The sequence below is a fragment of the Phocoena sinus genome, chromosome 15 (genome assembly GCF_008692025.1).
Source record: "Phocoena sinus isolate mPhoSin1 chromosome 15, mPhoSin1.pri, whole genome shotgun sequence".
Lineage (NCBI taxonomy): Eukaryota > Metazoa > Chordata > Mammalia > Artiodactyla > Phocoenidae > Phocoena > Phocoena sinus.
This window is the reverse complement of record NC_045777.1, coordinates 26,851,945-26,877,903: the sequence shown is the minus strand read 5'-3', so window position 1 is coordinate 26,877,903 and position 25,959 is coordinate 26,851,945. Positions and strand designations below refer to the sequence as shown.

General features: G+C 38.3%; 1 protein-coding gene across 8 annotated transcripts in view; it reads left to right on the top strand.

Moving 5' to 3' along the window:
* The window catches only part of TPX2 (TPX2 microtubule nucleation factor), a 60,744-nt gene that overhangs the window by 21,364 nt on the left and 13,421 nt on the right, over nt 1-25,959 (top strand). For 5 of the 8 annotated variants that reach the window (XM_032605969.1, XM_032605966.1, XM_032605964.1 and 2 more), the window contains 8 exons: nt 3,105-3,231; nt 9,884-10,012; nt 10,895-11,023; nt 12,794-12,915; nt 13,885-14,036; nt 15,464-15,635; nt 17,645-17,783; nt 18,598-18,814. In XM_032605969.1, the coding sequence (XP_032461860.1) occupies nt 3,105-3,231; nt 9,884-10,012; nt 10,895-11,023; nt 12,794-12,915; nt 13,885-14,036; nt 15,464-15,635; nt 17,645-17,783; nt 18,598-18,814 (1,187 nt within the window). The remainder of the gene's footprint in view (nt 1-3,104; nt 3,232-9,883; nt 10,013-10,894; nt 11,024-12,793; nt 12,916-13,884; nt 14,037-15,463; nt 15,636-17,644; nt 17,784-18,597; nt 18,815-25,959) is intronic. The other 3 variants (XR_004345877.1, XM_032605968.1, XM_032605970.1) reach the window with 3 other exon arrangements.

Sequence of the window (25,959 nt, the reverse complement as noted above, 5' to 3'; positions counted from 1 at the left end):
AATGAAGTCTTATTGGAATACAGCCATGCTCATTTGCTTATATATTATTTGTGGCTGTTATAATCTTACTGATTTTTCTGTCAACTTGTTCTATCAATTAGAGAGAGAGGTATTGAAATTTTAGACTATAATTGTGGATTTGTTTATTTCTCCTTATAGTGGTATGTGGTATGGATAAAGAAGATATGGTATCCCACTTGATCATGGTGTATGATCCTTTTAATATATTGTTGGATTTGGTTTGCTAACATTTTGTTGAGGATTTTTGCATCTATGTTCATCAGTGATACTGGCCTTTTTTATGGTATCTTTGTCTGGTTTTGGTACCAGGGTGATGCTGGCCTCATAGAATGAGTTTGGAAGCATTCCTTCCTCTGCAGTTTTTTGGAATAGCTTGAGAAGGATAGGTGTTACCTCTTCTAAATGTTTGGCAGAATTCACCTGTGAAGCCATCTGGTTCTGGAGTTTTGTTTGTTGGGAGTTTTTTTAAAATTACGGATTCAATTTCATTGCTAGTAATTGGTTTCTTTGTATTTTCTATTTCTTCCTTGTTCAGTCTTAGGAGATTTTACATTTCTAGGAATTTGTCCATTTCTTCTAGGTTGTCCATTTTATTGGCATATAGATGGTTGTAGTAATCTCCTATGATCCTTTGTATTTCTGTGGTGTGAGTTGTAACTTCTCCTTTTTCATTTCTGATTTTATTGATTTTGGCCCTCTCTTTTTTTCTTGAAGAGTCTGGCTAAAGGTTTATCAATTTTATTTATCTTCTCTAAGAACCAGCTCTTAGTTTCATTGATCTTTTCTATTTTTTTAGTCTCTATTTCACTTATTTCCATTTATTCATTTCTTTCTGCTCTGATCTTTATGATTTCTTTCCTTCTACTAACTTTGTGTTTTGTTTGTTCTTCTTTTTCTAGTTCCTTTAGGTGTAAGCTTAGGTTGTTTGAGATTTTTCTTGTTTCCTGAGGTAAGCTTCTATTGCAATAAACTTCCCTTTTAGAACTGCTTTTCCTGCATCCCATAGATTTTTGGATTGTTGTGTTTTTGTTTTCATTTGTTTCCAGGTATATTTTGATTTCTTCTTTGATTTCCTCAGTGATCCATTGGTTGTTCAGTAGCATATTGTTTAGACTCCATGTGTTTTTGTTTCTTGCAGTTTTTTTCTTATAGCTGACTTCTAGTCTCATAGTGTTATGGTCAGAAAAGATGCTTAATATGATTTCAGTTTTCTTAAAGTTACCAAGACTTGTTTTGTGGCCTAGCATGTGATCTATCCTGGAGAATGTTCCATGTGCACTTGGAAAGAATATGTATTTTGCTGCTTTTGGATAGAATGTTTTCTCTCTCTATATATGGTCTAATGTGTCATTTAAGGCCAGTGTTTCCTTACTGGTTTTCTGTCTGGATGATCTGTTCATTGATATAAGTGGGGTGTTAAAAGTCCCCTACTGTTATTGTGTTACTGTCAATTTCTCCCTTTCTGTCTGTAAATATTTGCTGTATGTATCTAGGTGGTTCTCTGTTGGGTGCATATATATTTATAATTGCTATATCTTCTTCTTGGATTGATTCCTTGATCATTATGTAGTGTACTTCTTTGTCTCTTGTAACATTCTTTGTTTTAAAGTCTATTTTGTCTGATATAATTATTGACACCCCGTTTTCTTTTGATTTCTATTTGCATGGAATACTCTTTTCCATCCCCTCACCTTCAGTCTGAGTGTGTCTTTAGATCTGAAGTGAGTCTCTTGTAGGCAGCATATATATGGGTCTTGTTTTTGTATCCATTCAGCCACTTTGTGTCTTTTGATTGGAACATTTAGTCCATCTGCATGTAATTATTGATATGTATCTACTTATTGCCATTTTGTTAATTGTTTTGGGGTTGTTTTTGTATGTCAGGTTTTGTTCCTTTGTTCTTTTTTTGTGCTCTTCCCTTGTGGTTTGATGACTGTCTTTAGTGTTATATTTGGATTCCTTCTCTTTTTGTGTGTGTGTGTATCTATTATAGATTTTTGGTTTGTGATTACCGTGAGGTTTATATTTATCAATCTGTATATCTCTTTGATTATTTTAAGTTGCTGATCTCATAATTTCAAATGCATTTTAACAACCCTGCATTTGTACTCTCCTCCCCTTATGATTACTGTTTTGACATCATATTTTACATCTAATTGTTTCGTGTATCCCTTAACTGCTTATTGTAGATACAGATGATTTTACTACTTTTGTCTTTTAACCTTCCTATTAGCTTTGTATGTGGTTGATTAACTACTTTTACTGTATATTTGCCTTTACCAATGAGATATTTCCTTTTGTAATGTTCATGTTTCTAGTTGTGGTCTTTTCTTTGTCACTTAGTGAAGTCCCTTTAACATTTCTTATAAAGCTGCCTTTGGTAGTGCTGAATTCTTTTAGCTTTTGCTTGTCTGTAAAACTTTTGATGTGTCCATCAAATCTGAATGAGAGCCTTGCTGGGTAAAGTATTCTTGGTTGTAGGTTTTTCCCTTTCATCACTTTAAATATATTGTGCCACTTCCTTCTGGCCTGCAGTTTCTGCTGAAAAGTCAGCTGATAGCCTTATGGGAATTTCCTTGTATGTAACTTGTTGCTTTTTCCTTGCTACTTTTAATATAGAATTGCAGATTAAAAGATTTTTTTCTTGACTTCTCTGAAGGCATTATTCTGTTATCTTTTATCGTCCTGTGTTACTGATGAGGAATTCAGCTATCCTATTTTCCTTCCTTAGGTGACTTCTTTTTCTCTATGGAAGCTTTCAGAATTTTATCTTTTTAAAATGTCATGAGAAGATGTTAAAAAAAATGTCATAAGAATGTGTTTGGGATACTTTTTTCTGAGGTGATGCCTTAGGCTGACAAATAAGCAGGGCCCTGGATACTTCATTTCTGCTTCAACCAAAGTAGCTTTTATAAATCGCTCTTCTGCATAAGATTTCACTGCTTAGGAGGGATACACACACACATACACACACAATTTACAATCTAGAATTCTGTATTAAGTCATATATATACACATGTATCTCTCATCTCCAACTCATTTCCTTGGGATTTGAGGACTGACTAGTTTTTGCTCTCTTGCAGTTGACAACACTTATAACAAAGAGGCAGAAAAAGAAAACCTGGTGGAAGAGTCCATTCCAACAAATGCTTGTTCTTCTCTGAAAGTCAAAGGAACCACATCAAGAAATATTCTAGCTCAGCCTCAGAGGTAAGACTGTTTTGGTGTTCAGAAGTGGTGGTTATATTAATAACGTTCAAAGAAGAGTTCCTGGAGCACCTACTATGTGTTCCATTACTACATTAGACTCTTCATGTTACCTTATTTAATCTTCATAACATTTATGAGTTGTAGGTAACATGCTTAATTTATAGACAAGGGCTCAGATGTACTAAGTTGCTTGCCCAAGGCAGATTTATTTCAGAGATAGGATTCAGACTGATCACTTTGGTTCCAAAGTCCTTGCTATTTGCAAGGGTTCAACATGGGTTGCCATTTATTTGTATGGATATGTGGCAGGTTTTTTTTTTTTTCCTGTGTATAGGTTGTAAATAAACTTCATAAGGGCAAGTGTCATGTATCCCTAGTACCTAACAGTGTCTTGCAGGAGCAAAGCTGAATAAAGTCTTGAGTGAAGGGGTGGATGGATGGGTGGGGTAAGCTGTACTCTTGGCACTAGGAACCTCTGAAAATCCAGTGTCTTTGAATGCTGCACTTTATATCAGTATCCTCTTTTTAACCAAAACAAAGCTGTTAATCTTAATATTAGTTGCCTTCAGATGGCACTAATCAAAAGATTATTTGAATTAGATTTTTTAAAACTTTCACTTGGGAGTTCCTGGTGGTCCAGTGGTTAGGACTCAGCACTTTCACTGCCATGGCCTGGGTTCAATCCCTGGTTGGGGAACTTAGATTCCACAAGCCGCACAACATGGCCAAAAAAAAAAAAAAAACTTTCACCATCTAATAATTACCACTCACCCACAGAGTTTCAATTCCAGGACTGGGGACTTCCTTGGTGGTCCAGTGGCTAAGATTCCACGCTCTCTATGCAGAGGTCCCGGGTTGGTTCCCTGGCCAAGGAACTAGATCCCACATGCTGCAACTAAGGGTTCGTATGCCACAACTAAAGATTCCATATGCCATAACTAAAAGAACTGTATGCTGCAATGAAGATCCCAAGTGCCACAACTAAGACCCGGTGCAGCCAAATAAACAAATACATATTTAAAAATAAATAAATAAATTCCAGAACTATTTAATGCTTTATACTTTGATGTCAACAATATTGAGGAATGGCAGAGTATTTATAATACTATTGCTCAGAAGTAATGAAATTACCCTTTACAAACCCTCATGCTGGTATAAGGGGATCACCTTTTGAATTTGGTATCATACATGCTTATTTTAATCTTTTCTGGTGAAGAAGCCCCTTTTAATTGAAAATTTCTGTGAGATTCAACCAGCTATCACAGGAAATTTAAGAGATTGCTACAGGTTGATTCTATGGTTTCTGTTCCACGTTTAGATTGTTAAGTCCCTATGGAAAAGGGACCCAGTATCCTATAGATTCCTTCAGAGTCCAAGATAGTGCTAGTGTCTTGGCTTCTGCATTTTGAATATGTATATTACTAAAATTGCCCCACATTCTGAATGAAGTTTTGAATGCTTTTTGGAAATGATGGTATGACAGAAAGCCAGCTGTTCACAGAATCAGAAGATCTGAATTGTTTTTGTTTCGTTTGTTTTAAAGGCAGGTATCTCTACTACTCAAAACCTTAGTTTACTGAGAATAACCGTCTCTCTCAGGCTTATTGCAAGAAATGGCCAAATAGGATAACATGTGGTAGTAGTTTGTAAATGAGACTGCATTATGCAAATGCATAAAGAGGTAAAACATTAGTGCCATTTATCTTAGATCTCATATTTATCTTAGTCTAGGGATGCCTAATCTAGAAAAGAAGAGCAGATGGAATAGGAAGGAATAGATAATCATACAAATTTCCTACTATTTTCTTCTCACATGATTTTGATGGATAAGCTAAAAGATGGCCAAAACTCCTTTGACTCAGAATAGTTAAAAGTCAATAAGGCCTTAGTCTATAATAATAATTTTTCCATGCAGGTGTTGCTTTACCACATATATTTTTAAAATAAATTTATTTATTTATTTATTTTTGGCTGTGTTGGGTCTTTGTTGCTGTGCGTGGGCTTTCTCTAGTTGTGGCGAGCGGGGCTACTCTTTGTTGCAGTGCACGGGCTTCTCATTGTGGTGGCTTCTCTTGTTGCGGAGCACGGGCTCTAAGCGTGCGGGCTTCAGTACCTGTGGCTCAAAGGCTCTAGAGTGCAGGCTTAGTAGTTGTGTTGCACGGGCTTAGTTGCTCCGCAGCATGTGGGATCTTCCTGGACCAGGGCTTGAACCCGTGTCTCCTGCATTGACAGGCAGATTCTTAACCACTGCGCCATCAGGGAAGCCCCACATATATGTTTTAATTTTTATAGTCTCATCTCTTAGCAACTTCTCCCTAAAGACATTCAGCAATTCTTCTCTTGACTTTATAATATCATTGTATATTGAATTTAAGTAGTGGTCCAAAATGGCCATGTCTTCATGTATGTTGCCTTCTTTCCTTCTAATTTTTAATGAAACCCTGTCCATTTAAAAAAAATTAACTAATTTTATTGGGGTATAATTTACATATAGTAAAATGTACAGCTCTTGAGGGCACAGTCTGATTAGTTTTGACAAGTCTATAATGCAACCATGATACCAATATAGAACAGATTCCATCACCTCAGAACATTCCCTTATTCCCCTCCCTTTAAATTCAACTTTTACTGTTCTTTCTGCCTTCTCACTTTCCCGCCTCCCACTCAGAGGCAGCCACTGTTCTGATTTCTGTCACCATAGATTAACTTTGCCTGTTCTAGATATTTTTATAAATGGAATTGTATAGTATGTACTCTTTTATATCTGAGTTCTTTCACTTAGCATGTGCTTTTGAGATTCATTCATGTCATTGCATATATTAATATTTTGTTCCTTTTTATTGCTGATAATAAATTCAGTTGGATGGATATACCACAGTTTATCCATTAACCAGTTGAGGACATTTGAGTCGTTTCCAGTTTGGGGTTATTATAAATAAAGCTGCTATGAGTAGTTTGCCTATAGATTTTTGTGAAGACGTGTTCCTCTTGGGTGAATACCTAGGAGTGAAATTGCTGGACCATACTGCTAAGTGTATGTTTATAAGAAACAGAATTTTTCCAAAGTGACTGTACCATTTTACATTCCCATTAGCAGTATATGAGAGTATCAGTTGCTCCATATCCTGGCCAACACTTGGTATTGTCAGTCTCTTTAATGATATTTCATTGTATTTTTTAAAAAATTAATTAATTAATTAATTTATTTTTTGGGTCTTCATTGCTGTGCTCAGGCTTTCTGTAGCTGCAGTGAGCGGGGGCTACTCTTCGTTGTGGTGCGTGGGCTTCTCATTGCGGTGGCTTCTCTTGTTGTGGAGCACGGGCTCTAGGTGCGTGGGCTCAGTAGTTGTGGCTCGTAGGCTCTAGAGCACAGGCTCAGTAGTTGTGGCACATGGGCTTAGTTGCTCTGTGGCATGTGGGATCTTCCCGGACCAAGGCTGGAACCCGTGTCCCCTGCATTGGCAGGCAGATTCTTAACCACTGAACCACCAGGGAAGTCCCTCATTGTGTTTTTAATTTGTATTTTTCTGATGACTGATGATGTTGATCACATTTTCATTTGATTACTGGCCATTCATATATCTGCATATACAGTTGTTTTTTTAGTCTGGCTCCCTGGAGTCTCCCCTGTGCCTGAAAATGTTAGTGGTCAGCCAGGACCGTGTAGAGTTTATACTCAGGCTTAAGTGTTCATCCTCTCTGGTTCTCTTGCTTCTCATTGTGCCTCTAAATTTCCAGTTGTTTTGCCAGCCCTAGTGTTTGTCTTCTGATACCTAAAGCTAGTAAGACTTTAGCTGTGTGCCATTCTACTATATACACATTGGGGAATGCACTAATTCAAATAAAAACCAGTGAACTCACCAGTGTCTTACCTAGTGCATTTATGTCTTTTAAGGATGGACACCTCACCAGTTTCTGCTTTTTCACTGGGCCCCCCAGTCTCCTCTAAACATGCATAGTTAGCATATATAGTAATACATAGGAATTTGTGCAGAGTTTTGGCTCAGACTTTGGGTGATACCTTTTCTGTAGCTCTTTCACTACCGGGACTTTCCTCCTGTTTCCAGCAGCTGTACTGGCCTGAATTCTATCTTTCGTTATCTACGGCCAGTGCGATTAGAGTTTTCTGCTGCTGGAGCTGCCGCATTTGGGGTGTGCCCTCAGGCAAAAAAGCTACTAACTTATAACTCTTAACCTTTGTAGTTACTTTTCATGGATAAATGTTTCTCTTTTTTCTGCCTGCTTTTGGTCACTTTTCAGTGCCTTCAAGTAGTCATATTTTTATATATTGTGTACATTTTGTAATAATATGCAAGAAGATTTGCATTATAAATGCACTCTGCATTACTCCATGTAATTGTTTTTATGAGTACTTTTAGAGATTGATATGAAACTATTTGCAGATGAAAGATCTGAAATTTGGGATTTGCTTCAAAAGCTAGGCGGGTGTGGATGGAGGGAAAATTGACAGTGTGATTGGCTATAAGTTGAAATTTTTAAAGCTGAATGATAAGTAGTACCTGGTGGTTCATTATATTATTCTCTTCACTTTTTACTAAGTTTTAAATTCTTTATGATAAAGATTTTAAAATTAGGTACTCTATGCAATCTAATAAAAATTTGAATATATGCTAATACATCTTAAGACTTGAGAGAAGTTAAACAAGATCTAAATAACTGGCAGGACATAACCATGTTCATGGTTTGAGAGACTCAGTAATGTAAATATATCAAATCTCCTTATCTGATGTATAGATTCAATGCAATCTCTACAAAAATCCCAAAGATTTTCATTTTGGACATTGATAAATTGATGCTAAAATTTATACAGAAATGCAAAGGTCCAAGAATAGTCAAAATACTTTTGAAGTGTCTAGTAGATAGCAATATTATAAAGCTACAGTAATTAAGACTTTGTGGTATTACCCAAGGATAAATGAGACCAATGGAATCAAATAAAAGCTTACTCTCTCATATATGGACACAATATACGACAAATGTGGTACTGCAGACCTTTGGGGAGAGGGTGTTTTTATTTTTCCCCCTTCAATAAATAATGATTGGACAATGGATAGCCACATAAAACAAAATGAGAATTAGCCCCTACCTCACTCCATAGAAAACAGACAGTACAAGGTGGATTGTAGATCTAAATGTGAAAGCTGAAGCTCATGTAAGGAAATATAGGAGAATATCTTCATGACCTTGGAATAGGGCAAGATTTCTTAAATAGAATCCACACAGAAAAACACTGACATGCTTTTAGGGAAGGAGGTTGTTGTATTTGAGCATATTTGTCTAATCAGATGATACCATAAGGAGAGTGAAAAGCCAAGCCTCAGATTGGGAGGAGATATTTGTAACACTAAAAACCTACAAAGGGCCTCATATTCACAGAATATAAAGAATTCCTACTAATCAATTAGAAAAGGATTGACAATGCAGTAGAAAACAACCAGGAGACTTAACTAGCACTTTATGAAAGAGGATGGCCAAATGGCCAGTAAACACGTGAAAAGGTGCTCAGTCTCACTGGGAAAAGCAAATTAAAACCACAATGAGTTTCTACTCTATACCAATTTATATGATTAAAATTAAGTCATCCGACAATACTAACTGTTTTGGAGAATGTAGAGCAGTGTAGACTTTGTAAATTTGTCAGTGTAAGCATAAATTGGTACAAGCACCTTGGAAAATAACTTTAGTTGATAAACCAATGTCTATCAGTGACCTAGCAATCTTACACCTTAACATACCCAACAGCAATGTGTGCATCAAGAGACATTATGTGAGAATCAACAGTAAGCTGGATAAATAATGGTATGTTCCTACAATGAATGTTACACAGCATTGAAAGTCAGTGAATTCGAACTACGTGAGTCAGTGTGGTTGAATCTCACAAGCATAATGTTGAGTAAAATAAACCAAGACAGAAAAAATGCTCGCAGTAGTCTGACTATTACATAACGTTTTTTGTTTCCTTTCCAAGCTAACAGACCATGTTTATGGAATGCATGTTTGTATGGTAAAATGATAAAGCAATCATTACTGTAAAAGTCAAGATAGCATCTGCTGCCAGTGTTTCGTTTCTTAGTCTGTGTGGTGATTTCATGAGTCTTCACTTTGTAATCACCTAACTTAATTTTTGTTTTGTGTACTTTTTGTTATGTGTTATATATTTTAACAAAAATAGGGGGCCATGGCTAAAAGAAAGTGGAGAAAATAAACACTTGGTAGTAAATTTCCAGGAGATCTGATTTCTAATTTTAAGTCTGACAGCAATCAGCTGTGTTACAGGGTCAAGTCACCTCATCTTTTTTTACTTTTACTCATACTTCCAAAAGGAGGGAGTTGTACTAGGTGATTGCCAGTGCTTTTTTACAAAATTAAATCAGCTCTATTGAAGTCTAATTTACAAACACCAATGCACTTAAGTACCAACATTTTAGGGTGAATTTTCAAAAACTATCAGTAAGACAAGAAGGTATTAGATTTTTAGAGCAGAAATAATGCCACTTTTTTTTTAGAGCAGAAATAATACCACTTTTTATAGCCCTTTGTAGTTTGACATATTTTCACATTTCTGAGGAGTATTTGCATATATAGTAGATGTATTTATTACAAATAAGTTTTGTCAATTCTTCTACCATAGAAGATCTCTTAGACTCTCTGCTCAGAAGAATTTGGAACAGAAAGAAAAACATCATGTACAAATGAAAGCCAAGAGATGTGCTACTCCTGTTATCGTCAATGAAATTCCACCCTCCAAAAAAATGAGAGTGTAAGTAGCCACAGCTTCTGTCTGTTGACATAGACTTTACTCCGTTTGCTCCTATGGTAATAGCAAGCAGAATACGTGGTGCTTGTTCTTATTTTTATCAGTTAGGAATGTATTTTGCTGAAGGTAATAAGACCTCTCTATTTAACTATAGAGGTTTAAAGAATAGTGATTTATTTGCTTCACAGAAGTCTGAAAGTAGTTTGCTTTGGTTCAATGACATCTCTTTGAGTCTTAGGTTTTTTTTTCATACTTGTTGCTCAAGATGGCTGCTATGTGTTTCTTAGCTTCTTCTTAGTGCTTGTTGCCTCATTATCTGAAGATAGCTACTATATCTCTAGGTATCATATCCATGTTTGAGAGAGGAAGAAGAAGGGTCTGGCAAAGAAAGAGGGGCAGCACCCATATCAGGAAAGCGAAGTATTTTCCAGAAACGCTTATGTTATGCCTCAGTTGACTGAACTGTAAATTAGATCCCCTCTAGTTGCAGTAGAGACCGTTGAAGCAAGTACAATACTTCTGCCTTCATACATTGCTGCCCCAAGCAAAATTGGCGTTCTGTTAATAAGAAAGTAGAATTAAATATTGAGAAGACAACTAGCTGTCTGGCATTTGTTCATTTGGTGATGAGCAGTTGGAATCTCTTCCTACCCTCCTGAACCATCACCAGACAGCTCTTACCCTGACTTCTATTGGCATTCTCAAAGTTTACCCATTGGTATATATGATCTGATGATACTATTGGAAGAATCTTCCTGTTGAAACATGGTTTTTGTCCTAAAGAATGAGAAAATTTAAGCCATGTGTGGTAGATCTGGGGAGGAGGGTAGAGCAGGATATGCTGTAGGGAATTGAGAGGTTATTTTTTGTCCTTTTCAACTCAAGTTCTCACAATAAAAAGAAGCCAGAGGAAGAGGAAGAGGGCAGTGCTCATCAAGATACTTCTGAAAAGAATGAGTCTTCCCCAGAGAAAGCCAAGGGCAGACATACTGTGCCTTGTATCCCACCTGTAAGGTATGATTCTATACTGAATTTCAGCTTTAGAGTCAGTAGAGTAAAATTACAAATCGGGGGGCTTCCCTGGTGGCACAGTGGTTGAGAGTTTGCCTGCCGATGCAGGGCGCACGGGTTCGTGCCCCGGTCCAGGAAGATCCCACATGCCGCAGAGCGGCTGGGCCCGTGAGCCATGGCTGCTGAGCCTGCGCGTCCGGAGCCTGTGCTCTGCAACGGGAGAGGCCACAACAGTGAGAGGCCCGCGTACCACACACACACAAAAAAAATTACAAATGGGTACATCTACAGTCTGTTTGATGCATATGGAGCTTGGGAAACTCTGAAAGCCGTAACCATGGTAAGGTAAATTGTTTTATGTCCTTGTGGGTGCTTGAGTGTTACAGATTGAAAAAAAATTAACTATTAAAACAAACGTAAAAGAAATATAGAAGGAAAAAGTTAGTGAAGGTTCTTACTACCTAAATTGAACAGTTTTTATTTTGCCAAGCTCCCTTCTGGACTTTACTCAAGTAAAATACGTATTTTTACAATCAGTGTATAAGCAATCTTTGGGTTCTGCTTTATTCACTCGCTATGAGACTATTTTATTTTCTGTACTGCTACAAAATCTTCACATTTACCCTTTTTTTGATAGATTGTTAGTATTCTATCAGATTATATTTAACTATTTCCTGTTGAAAATGCTGTTTCCGATTTTTCACTATTATAAGGAATCAATGAACATCTTTACAGGCAGATCCTTTTCTTTGACTAGTCTCCTCAGGATAAGGAAAGAGGAATTCCTTGATCTAAGATTATGGTCAGTTTTCTGGCTATTGATATTTATTGCTAATTTTATTTCCAAAATGAATGTGTGAATTTACAGTGCCATCAACTTTGAATGAATATTTTTATTTCCTTGTAGTCTCATCGGCATTGAATTTTTTTTACTTTAAAAATTGTTTCAAATTTAACTGATATGTTGATGGCATCAGATTATTTTAATTTTTATGTTTGCTGACAAGATTGTGTAACTGTTATTGTAAGCATCTTTTCCAAAGTTCCTCTTGGGTGAATCATCTGTTTTCCTTTCCTATTTATCTATAAGTGGTCTTAGTGATGTTCTCATTACTAAGAATGGCTACTTTATTTTATTGTTATTGGTTTTTTAAGAATGGCTACTTTAAATTGAACTTTTGCTATGTGTCCAGTATTTCAGAAACATTATCTTATTTAATAGTCACAAGTATTCTGTGAGAACAAGTATTCATATTATCCATTTTACATTGGAGAAAACTGAGGCTCACAGAGGTTAAATAGTTTTCTCAAGATCACATAGGCAGAAAATGAAACAACAAGGTTGGGATTTGAATTCTGGATGGTTTTACTCCTAAGTCTGTTCTCTCTATCACAGTATATATTTTATGTATATTAACCTCTTGCCATGTTTGTTGAAAATATTACTACTGGTATTTTAGTTTTAGTTTTTCTTGTGGCATAAAAGTTAATCATTATATAGTCAAATTTGTGGATATTTTATAATATCTTCTATAGTCTATTTTAGCTGTTTTTTCGGAAACTTTTTCAATATTTTAGAATAAATTTTGTATCTTTTTTTCATAGTGTTATCTAAGTTAATATCAATTTATTAGGTAATACTTTTTGGTTTTGATGGTTATTTTATCACAGGTTAAAAATCTAATCTATATAATGCCTTTAAATTTTTTTAACCACTGAGTCACTTTCTCCTCTCCTCTCCTCTCTCATCTCCTTTACTGATTTGCCTTTTAGGCAGAAGATTCTAAAAAGTACTGAGGAGCAAGAGTTGGAGAAGAGAATGAAAATGCAGCAAGAGGTGGTAGAGATGCGGAAAAAGAATGAAGAATTCAAAAAATTTGCTCTTGCAGGAGCAGGTCAGCTTGGTTCTGATTGAGTCTGATTTATGAGGGGGTGCTTCTCATAATCTTGGTAGGGTTTTTGAAGTCTCTAAAGCACAAAAGTCTTTCTTGGTCAGTAGTCAGCATAAAAAGATGTGTTTATTTAGAAACCTGGACATGGGTACCATTCACATCCCAGTGATCATTCCCTAGAACATTTTACATATGTTGGTCCTTTCTTAGAGCATGCTGTTCCTCTCCATCTCTAACTGAAGAAGTCACACCCATCTTTTGAGGCCTTTTTCCATGAGTCCTTACCTCCTTTCTCTAAGTGGAGTTAATTCCTCCCTCCTTTTTTCTCCTAATTCTTTTTCTTTGTATTAGAATAAGAAGGAACTAGGATTGAGACAGAAGATAGAGCAATTGGGCAGACCAGCTTTCTGTTATTGTCTTCCCATTTTATCCTAGTCAGAGGAAAAGACAGCTGAGTGAATCCAGTTGTAGTTATGGAGGAAAGTATAACTGAGAGAGCTGAAGGGATCAGAGTTCTGCTTTGCTTTGGCATAATTATCATTGGTGGAGTCAAAGCTGTGAAGCTCTGCTTACTGGGTTGAAAAGCATCTCTGGAGTTTATAGGGTATCCCTCTTAGAAATGCTTAGTTAAGTGTGCTTTTAAAGTCAATTCATAGCTTTTCCTATCAAAAGTATCCCAGTTTCTCTGTCTCCAGAGCTATGACCACAACTGGGAGGTGGGATTCTTCTCCCCTGTGCTACCTTATAACAGTTTGCCTCTGACTGAAAGGCCTCAAACCTAATAGTACTAAATGAATAAGGCACATATATTGGTGTCCCTGAGGACTGTTTCAAGTGTTGGCTTATATGTAGAGAGTAAACAAAGTTAGATCCATGGTAATAGAAATACCAAAAAGACTGGATAAAAGGGGACTTACTTTATGTTCTCTATTCTTAGTATTATCTGTGTGTTTTACTCTGCTCCTCACTCAGGGCTCCCTGTGAAGAAATCAGTGAGCCAGGTAACCAAATCAGTTGACTTCCACTTCCTCACAGATGAGCGAATCAAACAACATCCTAAGAACCAGGAGGAGTATAAGGAAGTGAACTTTACATCTGAACTGCGAAAGCATCCTCCATCTCCTGTAAGTTGATAGACTAAATTAATATTCTTGTTAATAATTCAGTGAGGATTCTGGTGTAATATTTGTGGTCACTTAGTTAAAATAATATAATTGAGAGGAGCATATGTTTTTGAGTTAAGATAGGTCTGAATCCTCACTTTGCCCCTGTTTGCTGTGTAATCTTGGATAAATCACTCTGTGTCTCTGGGAAGCATCTTATCAAGTTGCTGTGAAAACTGAATTGAGAATGTACACAAAACACATAGAATTATGTGTGGCAAATTGTAGGTACAGGCTTGTTACAGCTTGTGCTATAACAAAATTTTTGAAAAAATCTTGTGTCTGCAAAGTTGTGTGCAAAATATAACAGGGTTTATGGGGAAAATGGGATTGGGGCAGACCATTCAAATCCAGTTTTGTTATCAGAGCACTAACAAAAACAGTAACAATCCTAAATAAAAATCCTAGCATTAAGAATTTCTCCTTGCATTTGCAGTCACCATCATGACTTGTTGAAGTCAGTCCTTTGCAGTCTTAAATCTTGGGGTTGTGCTTCTTCCTTTGGGATGTAAGTCCTTGAAGAGCTTTGTTTCTAATCAGAGACCAATTTTATCAAAATTAATGACCCAAAGAGTAGGCTTCTTCATCAGTCAGTTTTTGGTAGGATGTGTGGAGAGAATTTGATTCAGGCAGCTGCCTGACCTGATTCAGGTCCAGAAGCCCAATTAAAAATTTTTAAATGGGACTGGGGATGGGATACCTTTGCAGCTTTTTTTGCTTCTAAGAAAACTTGCTCTTGATTGCTTCAAAACATTAACATGCTTGGGAAAAATCACCTTATGTACTCTTACAGAACAGATAATTTGTTAAGTGCTAGATGCTTTCTCCCCCTTTTCATTTTATTTTTATTTTTTAATTTTTTTGGCCACGCTGTGTGGCTTGTGGGATCTTAGTTCCCCAACCAGGTATTGAACCTGCGGCTCCTGCAGTGGAAGCACAGAGTCCTAACCACCGGGCCGTCAGGGAATTCCCCCTCCCCCTTTTTAAAAGATGGGAATAGACTGTTTATAACCCTTGCTCAAGGACTGACAACTTAAGAAGAAGAAGAATCTTGGCTTTACACAGGCCCTTTTTCTTTCTTTCTTTTTTTTTTTTGCGGTACACGGGCCTCTCACTGTTGTGGCCTCTCCCGTTATGGAGCACAGGCTCTGGACGCGCAGGCTCAGCGGCTATGGCTCACGGACCTAGCCGCTCCGCGGCATGTGGGATCTTCCCGGACCGGGGCATGAACCCGTGTCCCCTGCATCGGCAGGCGGACTCTCAACCACTGCACCACCAGGGAAGCCCCGACCCTTTTTCTTTTGATCCTCTGTACTGAGTCTGTGGCTTGTAGTAGATCTGAGCTCTTCCATAACACTTCATTTGGGGAACAACTTCTTTCTTTTCAGGCCCGAGTGACTAAGGGATGCACCATTGTTATGCCTTTCAACCTGTCCCAGGGAAAGAAAAGAACATTTGGTGAGACGGCTTCTACGTATGTGCCCCTTGCACAGCAGGTCGAAGCCTTCCATAAACGAACCCCTAACAGATATCACTTGAGGAGCAAGAAGGATGATATTAGTAAGTTTCTTTCCAGTATCATACCTGGCTGGAGCCTCCCCTAGAATTCCCTTTCCTTACATCTTAGGTGCAAATTTGCCTTTAGTTGAAATCCTCACTTTTGAACTAAAGCATGGCATGTGCCTGTATGCAGACAACAAATGTATACATAGTTGAGCATTTCTCAAACCACCCAGCTATCTGTCCACTTATACCCATCAACCACCTTGATCCTCCTGATCAATAATTGGCCAAGGGGAATTAAGTTAACCTGAGATGTCATTACACATCAAGGCTATCTTTACCATGTGTCAGTGTGCATTTACTCACCTACAGAAAATGAAAGCATTCCATTCACTTAAGGTTGTGTACTTTTTGTTCAGCAATTCAATAAATGTTTTACCACTACAAAGCAGACACTCTGTGTGGTGTAGGGAGTATAGAAGTGAGCAAAACGGACTTGGTGCTACTCAATATCAAGTTTCTAATTCAGTGAGACAGATAAACAAATAGATCATTACAAATTATGGTACGTGCTGTGCATGTGGAGGGAGATGTAAGAATCAAGGGAGGTGTGAGATAGGGAGAGCACGTCTGTATGCTGAGAAGTCCTTAGCAGGGAAAGAAGATGAAGATAGAGGAGAGAAAAGAGATAACCGATGATTAAGTCCCTGTGCAGGCAAGTAGGAGAGGGATACTCAGCACAAGTGGAGTGAGTGATTGTTCTTTGAAAGGAGGGTGGAAGAGAGCAGTGGGTGCAGGTGCTGCTGAGTTTGATCTATATTTCTGTTTTTGTGCCAGTACCATGAAGAGGCTGTCTTTTCTCCATTGTATATTTTTGTGCTGTTGAGTTTGTAGATTTGGTGGTGAACAGATAAGAGTAATCTAATCTAATAGCATCTATCTTTATGAAAATAATTCCTACGAAAAGAAGGTAAAGAAGTTTCAGGAGTGGAGGTGTGGTATACAATAGTTGTCAAGAGTATAGGGTAGTATTCTGGATAAAGCAGAATCCATTTGTTTTGACTTTGAAGGTTTCTAAATTTTTTCTGCCTTTGCATGGGCACTGTTTAGTGCTATGTTAGGTAGCCAGATGAATTCCTTTAAGGACAGCATTTCCTAATATTGTTATTATGTTCTAGTAACCATTTGTCAGATTTTATATTATGAAAATAATGAAATATCTTTCTTTATTCTAATGGAAATGTAAATATTAACCATGACTTTCCAAATAATACATGACTGTTAAGAGTCTTATATATACATTGCTCTTAGAATCTTGGTCCTGGCAAATAGAAAAATTATTTTCTGCAATTTTTATTTAAAACTTTGTACCGTTATAGCTCAAAAATAGTTATATGTATACTTGAAGGCTGGCTTATTTCTAAAATAAGTAGATTTGGTTTCCATCTCCCACTGTTAGGTAATAAGGTCTAAATTAGAGGATTCATCCTATGTAATTATGAAAATTGACAGGGTTGCTCCTGGCCAGATAAATCATTATTTTCTATGAGTGGTGGTGATGATCTTAATATTGATGCTTTGACATAGTTTTTTCTTACTTTTTCCATTTGACTTTCTGTGAGAGGTGGTCTTAATGTTTTGATGTAGACACTTTTAGGGAATTCATAATATTGGGAGTTATTACTTGGTCTTTAGAAAGGCCTTATTTTAAAGCTGGAATAAGTGAAAATCTTATTTATCAATAACAAGCAAAATAGTTGGCACTGTCAATAGAAAGTCAGTACAGGCCTGTGCAGTGAAAAGGAATCCATCAGACATAAATGGATTTCAGATTCAGAAGATGATAGCAGAGTTTACCCAAGGGCTGCCTTCATCATACCCTTCAGTAAAGAGTGATAGGGGAGAAAGGATTGAATGTTTATCAGACTGACTGACATGAGCTGAGCTGAGTATAGAGGGCCAGCCACTCTGTGGTTTGGCATCTCTGGGCTGCCTAGCTGAGTCAGCACATACAGGTAAACAGGGTCTTGGAGAGCTAAATGAATGTCTGTGATCTTGGTTTACAGCTCTGTTACCCTCCAAATCTGTGGCCAAGATATGCAGAGACCCACAGACTCCTGTGCTGCAAACCAAACAGCGTGCAAGACCTGTGACCTACAAAAGTGCAGCAGAACAGGAGGCTGAGGAGCTGGAGAAACTGCAGCAGTAAGTTTCACTGCCAGTGTTTGAGGAGGAGTTCCAAGAACGTGCCTACTTTCTTTTCAGTTCTGTAAGGGGGACAGTTAACTATTTTTCTTGCCTTGGGAATTATGGCATTTGAGCTACAGGCTCTGCCTTGCCACTGTGATGAAAGGATTGAAAGTGGGAATATGGAGCTGTCCTGAAGTGTAAACTGGCAAAACGCTATTGTGGAGGTTGCAGTGGGAGAACTTACTTATGATTCCAATAAGGAGTGTCCTCTGAGGTTAATTTAGGTAGATCTCACCCTTTTATGGCTACCCAAGGGAACTGGAACTTAATGTGATTAGTGCTAGAGTTTGTCTCCTGTATTCTTCTTTCTTCCTTCTTGCACTTTCTTTTTCTAAAAAAAAAATTTATTTATTTATTTATTTGGCTGCGCCATGTCTTAGTTGCAGCATGAGGGTTCTTTTAGTTGTGGCATGTGGGATCTAGTTCCCTGATCAGGGATCGAACCTGGACCCCCTGCATTGGGAGCTCAGAGTCTTAACCACTGGACCACCAGGGAAGTCCCCTTCTTTTACTTCTTTTTAGAAGGGGGAGTTTCCTCTTGCAGAGAGACCGCAATCTTTAAAGTGGTGGGAATATTAGACTGTCTCATTTATTCTTTGCTCTAGAGGTAGAGACAGTGGCTATGAAGAGAGTTGAAATTTTGTTGTGCATGATGGGTAATCTTAATGAGTATTATTTTTCTGGTTTTGGCTTACTTTGTTGTTTATGTCGTTTTCATTTTATTAAAAAAATATTTTTTGTGGTTGTCACTTAAACCCTCACCTTACAGATACAAATTCAAAGCACAGGAACTTGATCACAGAATTCTTGAAGGTGGGCCCATCTTGCCTAAGAAACCACCTGTGAAGCCATCCACTCAGCCTATTGGCTTTGATTTGGAAATTGAGAAGAGGATCCAGGAGCGAGAGTCAAAGAAGAAATTAGAGGATGAACACTTTGAATTTCATTCTAGGCCCTGCCCTACTAAGATCTTGGAAGATGTTGTGGTAAGAGTGGGGAGGCTCGGCGAGCTGGCAGAAGTGCCCTGCTCATGACCACAGATCCACCCATTCACAAATGTTTGAGTAGATACGTGATCAGGGCATCATATTAGGAGCTGTGGGTGATAAAGAGACATGTCAGAGGTGGATTTTGCTCTCAGGAAACTTAAAGTCCAATAAGGGATACAGTATAGGTATAAATAATATAAAGAGTGACAGAAGTGCTCTAAGAGAGGTGACAGTTAAAAGTGCTATAAGTATTCAAAGGAAATAATGATTTCTTCCAGATAGAAGGTTCAGGGAATGCTTTGTGGAGGAGAAAGCATTTGATCTGAGCCTTGGCAATGTATAATAGTCGTCCTCATCATCGTCATCTTCCTGTCGTTACTGTCATAATAGCTGACACTTTCACTATGTGCCAGGCACTGCTCCAAGCCCTTTCTGTGTATTAAGCCATTCATTTTGATCAGAATCCCTTCAGGTTGTGTACTCTAATTCTCACCAGTTTCAGATGAGGCACAGAGAGGTTAAGTAGCATTCCTAGGGTACTCAGCTGGTAAGTAGTGGAACAAGTATAAGAATTCAGGCACTCTGGCTCCAGAGTTTGTGACCTTACACTTCATTATATTGCCTCTCCACTCTATGGTGGAATTTGGACTTGTAGAAATGCAAATGAAATGGACTGGCCAAGCATTCCAGGCAGTGGGAGTAACATAAATAAAAGTCCAAAGGTGGAAGGCATGGGGTGGCTACTGGGAACTGTAAATGGGTCATTTAAGCTGGAGAAAAGAAGTATATCAAGAGGAGCACCTGGAACCTAGATTAGAGAAGTGGGTTGTAGTTTGATGATGGGCTCACAGTCATGATTTTAGAGAAAATATACAATCAAGAGGAGATGCCACAGTCAGAGAAGAAGTAATGGAGTTCAGCACCTGCATAAGTGCAAAGATGGTTTTCAGGTATATTTCTGGGCAGATGGGGAATCATCCTCCTCCCAGTTTGGATCACCTTATGTCCAGGTACTAAGAACTGTTTTCCCGTCCTCTTTCTTTTTGCTTATCCTTTAGGGTCCCCACAGTTTTAAGTGAAAGTGTGCACCAATATACGGTTGGCCCTCCTTATCCATAGGTTATGTATCTGCAGATTTAACTAACCATGGATTGAAAATATTCAGGAAAAAAACTAGAAAGTTCCAAAAAGCAAAACTTGAATTTGCTGCTCTCAGGCAGCTATTTACATAACATTTACATTGTATTAGGTATTATAAGTAATCTAGAGATGACTTAAAGTATACAGGAGGATGTGCATAGGTTATATGTAAATAACTACACCAATGTAAAGGACTTGAGCATCTTCGAATTTTGGTATCTTTGGGGGTCCTGGAACCAATTCCCTCAGGATACTGAGGGACAACTGTATTACCTTTGACTGGCTATTTAGTTTTGTTTATTTTCTTAGCACTAAGTCAGAAGCAATCCGAAGTTATATTTTCCAGGCTTTAAAAAAAGCATGGTGATGCTTACAAATGGTTCTTCCTCTCTTCCTTCACCGATATCTTCTTTCAATTTGAGAGCTTTCTGCACATGAGACCTCTTTTCTATTCACAACGCTTTTCTTTTTCTCTTTTTCTTTCTTTTTTCTTTTTTTCTGTGATGCATACGTATGATAGGCTAGACTCTGTTACAGAAACTTTTTTTTTTTTTTGCGGTATGCGGGCCTCTCACTGCTGTGGCCTCTCCCGCTGCGGAGCACAGGCTCTGGACGCGCAGGCTCAGAGGCCGTGGCTCATGGGCCCAGCCGCTCCGCGGCATGTGGGATCCTCCCGGACTGGGGCACGAACCCGCGTCCCCTGCATCGGCAGGCAGACCCCCAACCACTGCGCCACCAGGGAAGCCCTGTTACGCAAACTTTTAAGAAACCTCTGCCCACTCAAGTGATTAGTCTCCAAGAGCTGTGCCTTCTTTGTCATTACCTGGTGAGGAAATTGTTCTGAATACAACAAGGGAACTGTAGTTTGTATGCAGACCTCAGAATCCTAGACCCAGAAGGGCTCAGTGTTTTCATTTTACACATCAGAAACCCAAGGCCCAGAAAAGAGAAATAACTTCCATGAGGCTTCTGTAACGTGCATTTGGCACCTTACTTTTAATAACATCTTTTTCTCCAAGCTCCTGGCTTTTCCCCCTGCTACAAGTTTTTTGTTTTTTATTTAATTTACCTATCACCCTCTCGATTTTTACTGTATTCTTTGTATCTCCTATACCAATATTGACTTTAATTGACTTTATATAGTCTTAAAATCATCAACTCATTTTAAAAGTAATTTTAAGGGGAACATTTAAATCATTATGTAAATGGAAAATCAGTACTTTTTGCCATGAATAACAATAATAGCTAATACTCCTATAAAGCTTATGTGCCAAGTTTTATTCTAAGCTCTTTATATGATAACTTACTTAATTCTCATAACAACCCTATGAAGTAAACACTGTAGATACTATTATCAGTCTGTTTTGTAGAGGTCAGATAACTTGCCCAAGATCACAAACTAGCCAGTGGCAGAGCTGGGATCTGAATATGCTTCCAGGGTCCATGCTCTTGTGTTAAAATAGAAGATACCTTTTAAACTAAAAGGTTCTTAGGAAAATATGTGATTATTTTTTAAAAAAACATGGTCTACATCCTTTTCCATATCACCGGTATTACCTGAACTCCATTTTTAGAAACACTGATTTAGGAAATTGGTTTGGCAGTTTGTTGTACTTTGGAAATGTTGGGGCGAAGTGGTAAGTGGGGAAGGGTGACTAGAGTTCATTAGGAGTTAAGTGAGATCTTAGAGTAGCATTGTACCAGGTAAGGCCTTGTTGAGAATTCTGGATAAACAGATGAGCAAAACACTAGGTAAGTATGTTAGATGCTACTGAATGGTAGGGAAGTGATTGCCAAATCCAACTGGTTCTCAGAATCCTCTTGGATTTTATTGTATAAACAGATTCCCGGGCTCCACTCCTGGAGTTTTGCTTTGTTAGGTGCAGCATAGATTAGAGAGAGCCCTGATGAAGACCTTAGTGTCTGACACACAGTAAGCAGTCGTGCTGTTAATAGTAATAACTATTGCATGCTTACGTTGTACTGACTGTTTTGTGCAGATTATCTTATTTATTTCTCATAACGACTAGAGATAATTTTTTTTTTAACAGCTTAATTGGAGTATAATTGCTTTACAATGGTGTGTTAGTTTCTGCTTTATAACAAAGTGAATCAGTTATACAATGTTCTATTTTTAACCCTACTTTTCAGATGAGGAAAGAGATGCTGAGAGGTGTCTAGTATGCAGAACCAGGATTTGAACCTGTCATCTCCTTAAACACTTATTCTACCCCACAATGCTGTTATCATTGTTTATTTTGGCAAATGCAGTATCTGAGTTTGATGCTGGCTCTTTGCAGCTGTCTCCCTACTGAAATTTCCAGTGACATCACTTCAACTTTTGGATTCTAGAGAAGCAAACCAGAAAAGGAGGCAAAGATGTATTTATTCCCTTCCACTCTTCTTCATTTTTTAGAACGGGAGGCTTTGAAAGAAGAATGTGGCTTGCCCATAGAAACACTTTTAAAAGTTGGTGGCAGAACTGAGGTTAGGTGTCTTAACTTCTAGTGTTGGACCCTCAGGCAGCAGAAGAGCCTGCCTCCCAGAGTCGGAATGCAGCTATCTGTCTGACGCTGTTGTCTCCATCCGTGTCCCCTGGTGCTGAAGCTCTCTTTCCATGCGTCCTTATGGTGTTTCTTGTGCTCTCCAGTGAGTAATTTTAGCAGCAACATTTTAGGGGCTTGGGGAGACCAGCAGGCTTAAAAAAAAATTTTTTTTTTCATACTCCCTGAGATATAACATTGCTTCATGGTAATCTCCTAATTGCTCTGGGACAGGCCTGAGAAATTGTCCCAGGGCACTTGGGGGCATACCCTGCCTTAGGGAGAAGTGCTCACCCCTAACATCCCATCCCCCATCCTGGGCTGCTTTTCCAAAATGTGTCATCTGTCCACCCACAATGCCCACTTCTAACCATGTATCACCTCTTTAGAGATACTTGCCCTCAGCTTCCTTTCAGAGTTTCCCCCATTATCCTTCAGCTCCACATTCTGTTGGGTTTCTTCAGAGCACTTGTGAAAATCAGGAAATACTTGATTTGTTACTTTTTCATTGTCTCTTTCCTCCACTAGAATGTGAACTCACTGATAGCAGGGACCATGTATATCTGTACTGTTCACTCCTGTTTCCCCAGCACCTAAGCATCACAGCATGGGCATTGCTATATTGGATAACTGCATGAGCAGCAGTACAAGCTGAAGTGCACCAGCCTGTGTTAGACACTGGGAATTCGAATGGAATTAGGCACAGCCTTTGTCCTCAAAGCTTTCACAGTCTGGGAGAACAGATTGACATGTAAACAAATAAGGACAGTAATGCTAATCAACATATGTTCATTGAACAATTACTACTTCTTGTAGGTGCTGTGGAGAATGCAAAGGAATGCAATTGGCAATATCGCTGCCCTCAAGGAGCTTAAAACTAAAAAACCTTAAAATAATAAAACAAGAAGCCTTCTCTGTCCCTAGAAACCCAATGTCTTTTTCTTTATTTCTGATTGAGCCCCCTATTGGCTTTGATTGCAGTGGAGATGGGGTGTGGATAAATAGTTGCTGCAAGGTTGATTTTCATAAATCACCTTTCCTTCTCCCCCAAGTAATTATGAGGATTGATCCTACTCGTAAATATCTCTTTCATGGCTTACTTATTAGAGATTTCTTTTAAAATGCACATCTCTCTGTTGGGAGGATGCAGAGAGAGGGGAAAAATAGGAAAAGTGACATTATTTTAAAACTGAGTCCTCAGATATTTATTTCAATTACTATATTTTATGAAAGGAAAAAAATCAAGGACTAAAAGGCTATCTCATGTTATACAGGTTGTACAGACTGGAATCAGAGCCGGGCTAAAACAGACCTCTTGACTCCTTGCTCAGCGTACTTCCTATTAACCGCGTATCCTTGACTGTGTTTGAGCTACAGGCTGGTGTCCACAGGTGTCCAGGATGTTGTAGAACAACAGATTTTTGTTGTCGTTTTCTGGCGAGCATTATTTGAAAACCCATTTCATAGACTTTTGTCATTCTGATTACAAGTTCTGCTGTATTAAATTTTACTATACTAGTGATTCTGGTTTTCTTTAGAAAATGTATGAGAACTTTCACAGCAGAATGAGCATTCCCTTTACAGTGGTCACCTTGAGAGTTTATTAATTCTTTCCAAAGATGGATATTATAGAAAGCATTTTGGAAAAGCCACTGGTCTTGGATCCTGTGGCACAGTCTTTTGGATCTCTTCAACGATGGCAAGTCTTCATATTTTAAAGATTAATTTGCTCTTAGGGGCTGGTCTAAAGTCATTGGGAACTAAAACTTCTGAGTAGTCTAAAATAATAGAACTGGAAACAATTTTGCTTAATTAAAAGTAAAGGTTGAGCAATTGCCTTGCATGGCCCTAAAACTGGCTTTGAAGGCCACTCCAAGAAAGATATTCCAAACATGTTTGGAGCAGTTGCAGCATTGTTGCGATTAAGAAGTCTCCCAGGGTATAAATTAGAGTCCAAGAGTCTTCAAGTCCAAGGTATAAATTCTGTTATTCATGCTTACTGTATTCATTCAACAAACATTTCCTGAATGCCTTATGCTTGCCGAGGTCTGTGTTAGGTATTAGGGGTTGATGGAATAACAGTCCCTACTCTCAAAGCACTCATAGGTTAGCAGGAGGAGATGAATACCTAAATAAACAAGTGCAATGAAGTTTCATATGTACCACGATAGACTATATACAGGGGAGAGTGGGGTCAGTAGGTCTGGAGGAGTGGAGCGATCTATTGAAGGGTTTTATCAGAGAGGAGATGCTTTAGTGGAGGCTTGAAAAGAAGGGTTAGATGCTTCCAAGCAGCCAGAGCATTTCTGAGAGAGCATAAGCAAAGGTATTGCATTGTGATGAGAACCAGTGTTAAATTTTGGTAGCTGTTAGTAGTTCATTGTGGATGGAGGGTGATGCCTAAAGAGGGGCAAGAGGTATGCCTGGAAAGTCAGGCAGGGTTCCAAATTATGAAACACCTTGTACTTCATGCCAAGGAATATGTTATACTCTTGTAGGTAGGCAGTAGGAGCCATTAAAGAATTTTAAGTCAGGAAGTAACATCAAATCTTCTGACTGTATAAGAAGATGGACTGGTGGAATGAGAGAAGCTGAAGGACTGTTAGAAGGCTAGTGGAATGGTACAGGCAATAGATGATGTGGCCTGTGTCATGACAGTGAAGAGTTAGAGAGGAAGCAGAATAGAGAGCTGATGGGGCCAGCATATGGATGTGGGTATAAGAAATAAGGAGTTACTGAGGATGTCTCAAGGTTGCTTTGATTTTTTTTTTTTTTTTTTTTTTTTTTTTTGCGGTACGCGGGCCCCTCACTGCTGCGACCTCTCCCGTTGCGGAGCACAGGCTCCGGACACGCAGGCTCAGCAGCCATGGCTCATGGGCCCAGCCGCTCCGCAGCATGTGGGATCCTCCCGGACCGGGGCACGAACCCACGTACCCCGCATCGGCAGGTGGACCCCCAACTACCGTGCCACCAGGGAAGCCCGATTTTTTAAAATTGATCTGGTCATACACTTCATGCAGGACGGTAGCCCTAGAGATACCATTTTGCAGTTAGGGTTAATTGCCAGATTCATGATAGTGTAAACTCTATGAGAGTTAGAATTATGTTAGTTTTGGATAATGTGCATAGTATGGTATACATAATTCAGTCTGAAAAGATTTGAGATGTTGGCAGTGTTTTGAAATCACAAAGGGGGAAAAAATCTTTGGAGAAGTTGAATGTATTAGAATTAAGGAATATAGAAATTAAATCCCTCTTTTAATCTACCCTCAAAGAGATGTGAGAGTTAACAGCTTGGTGTTCTTTCCATATTTCATTTTCTATGCTTAGATTAATTATATATACATTTTATTTTATTTTTTTAGTATATGCACAAGTATCTTTTAAGAATTTAATTCAATTCAGTTAATTTATTTAAATAAATTTTTTTGGAGTATAGTTGATTTACAGTGTTGTGTT